The following is a 623-nucleotide window of genomic DNA, read 5'->3' on the forward strand; positions in this document are numbered from 1 at the left end:
GGGGCAGCGGGGGAGGAGCCGCGGGCGCGGCCGTGACGTTTTTGTTTGGGACGCCGGACCGTGTGGGTTGAGACGAGCTGGGCGGTGGTTTAGTTGATGCTCTTTGCTTTGGGGCCTCAATGGAGTGTGGCTCAGTCCCAAATGCGTAGTCCGGTCGCCCGACCAGTTTTGACAAAGTAGCGGCACACCTTGCACGACTCACGCGCTCCCGCTGAGGGCGTGCTTGCGCAGCAATGCCGCCATCACGAGCAGGAATGCTGTACTGTACTGCCGTTGATCATGTGCAGGCAGCAGCAGCTGCGGTCTTTGTTTTCGCAGCTGGCTCTGCCCTTGTTGACCCCTCCCACGCACCCTCCCCAGGCAGCAGCCGAGGGCGCCCAGCTTTCGAGCCTTGCCCTCGGGAACGGAGGCCCGGCTTGCCACAATCCCATCCCCGCCATTCTTGAAGCATTTTTGACCACAGTCCCCCATGCGCCGGAAAAAGGCGCCCTCGTTCTAATGGCTCCGCACCCAGCAATGCTCTGCGTGCGACGCGCGCCACTGCGCCCTGCTCCATCCGCGCCTGCAGTGCCGGCGTAGCGCTCGCCAAAGCAATGGCTCTTCAGGCCCTGCAGGTTTTGTAG

The 623-nt window shown here is 63.2% G+C and overlaps 1 protein-coding gene across 1 annotated transcript in view; it reads left to right on the plus strand.

The window, feature by feature from the left end:
• MNEG_2054 (hypothetical protein) overlaps positions 1 to 623 on the plus strand; it is a gene marked incomplete at both ends in the record, with an annotated part of 2,669 nt that extends 2,046 nt beyond the window's left edge. Inside the window, one exon of the mRNA XM_014049469.1 lies at positions 569 to 623. Within this exon, the coding sequence (XP_013904923.1) occupies positions 569 to 623 (55 nt within the window). The remainder of the gene's footprint in view (positions 1 to 568) is intronic.

The sequence above is a fragment of the Monoraphidium neglectum genome (genome assembly GCF_000611645.1).
Source record: "Monoraphidium neglectum strain SAG 48.87 unplaced genomic scaffold scaffold00222, whole genome shotgun sequence".
In the NCBI taxonomy this organism is placed as follows: domain Eukaryota; kingdom Viridiplantae; phylum Chlorophyta; class Chlorophyceae; order Sphaeropleales; family Selenastraceae; genus Monoraphidium; species Monoraphidium neglectum.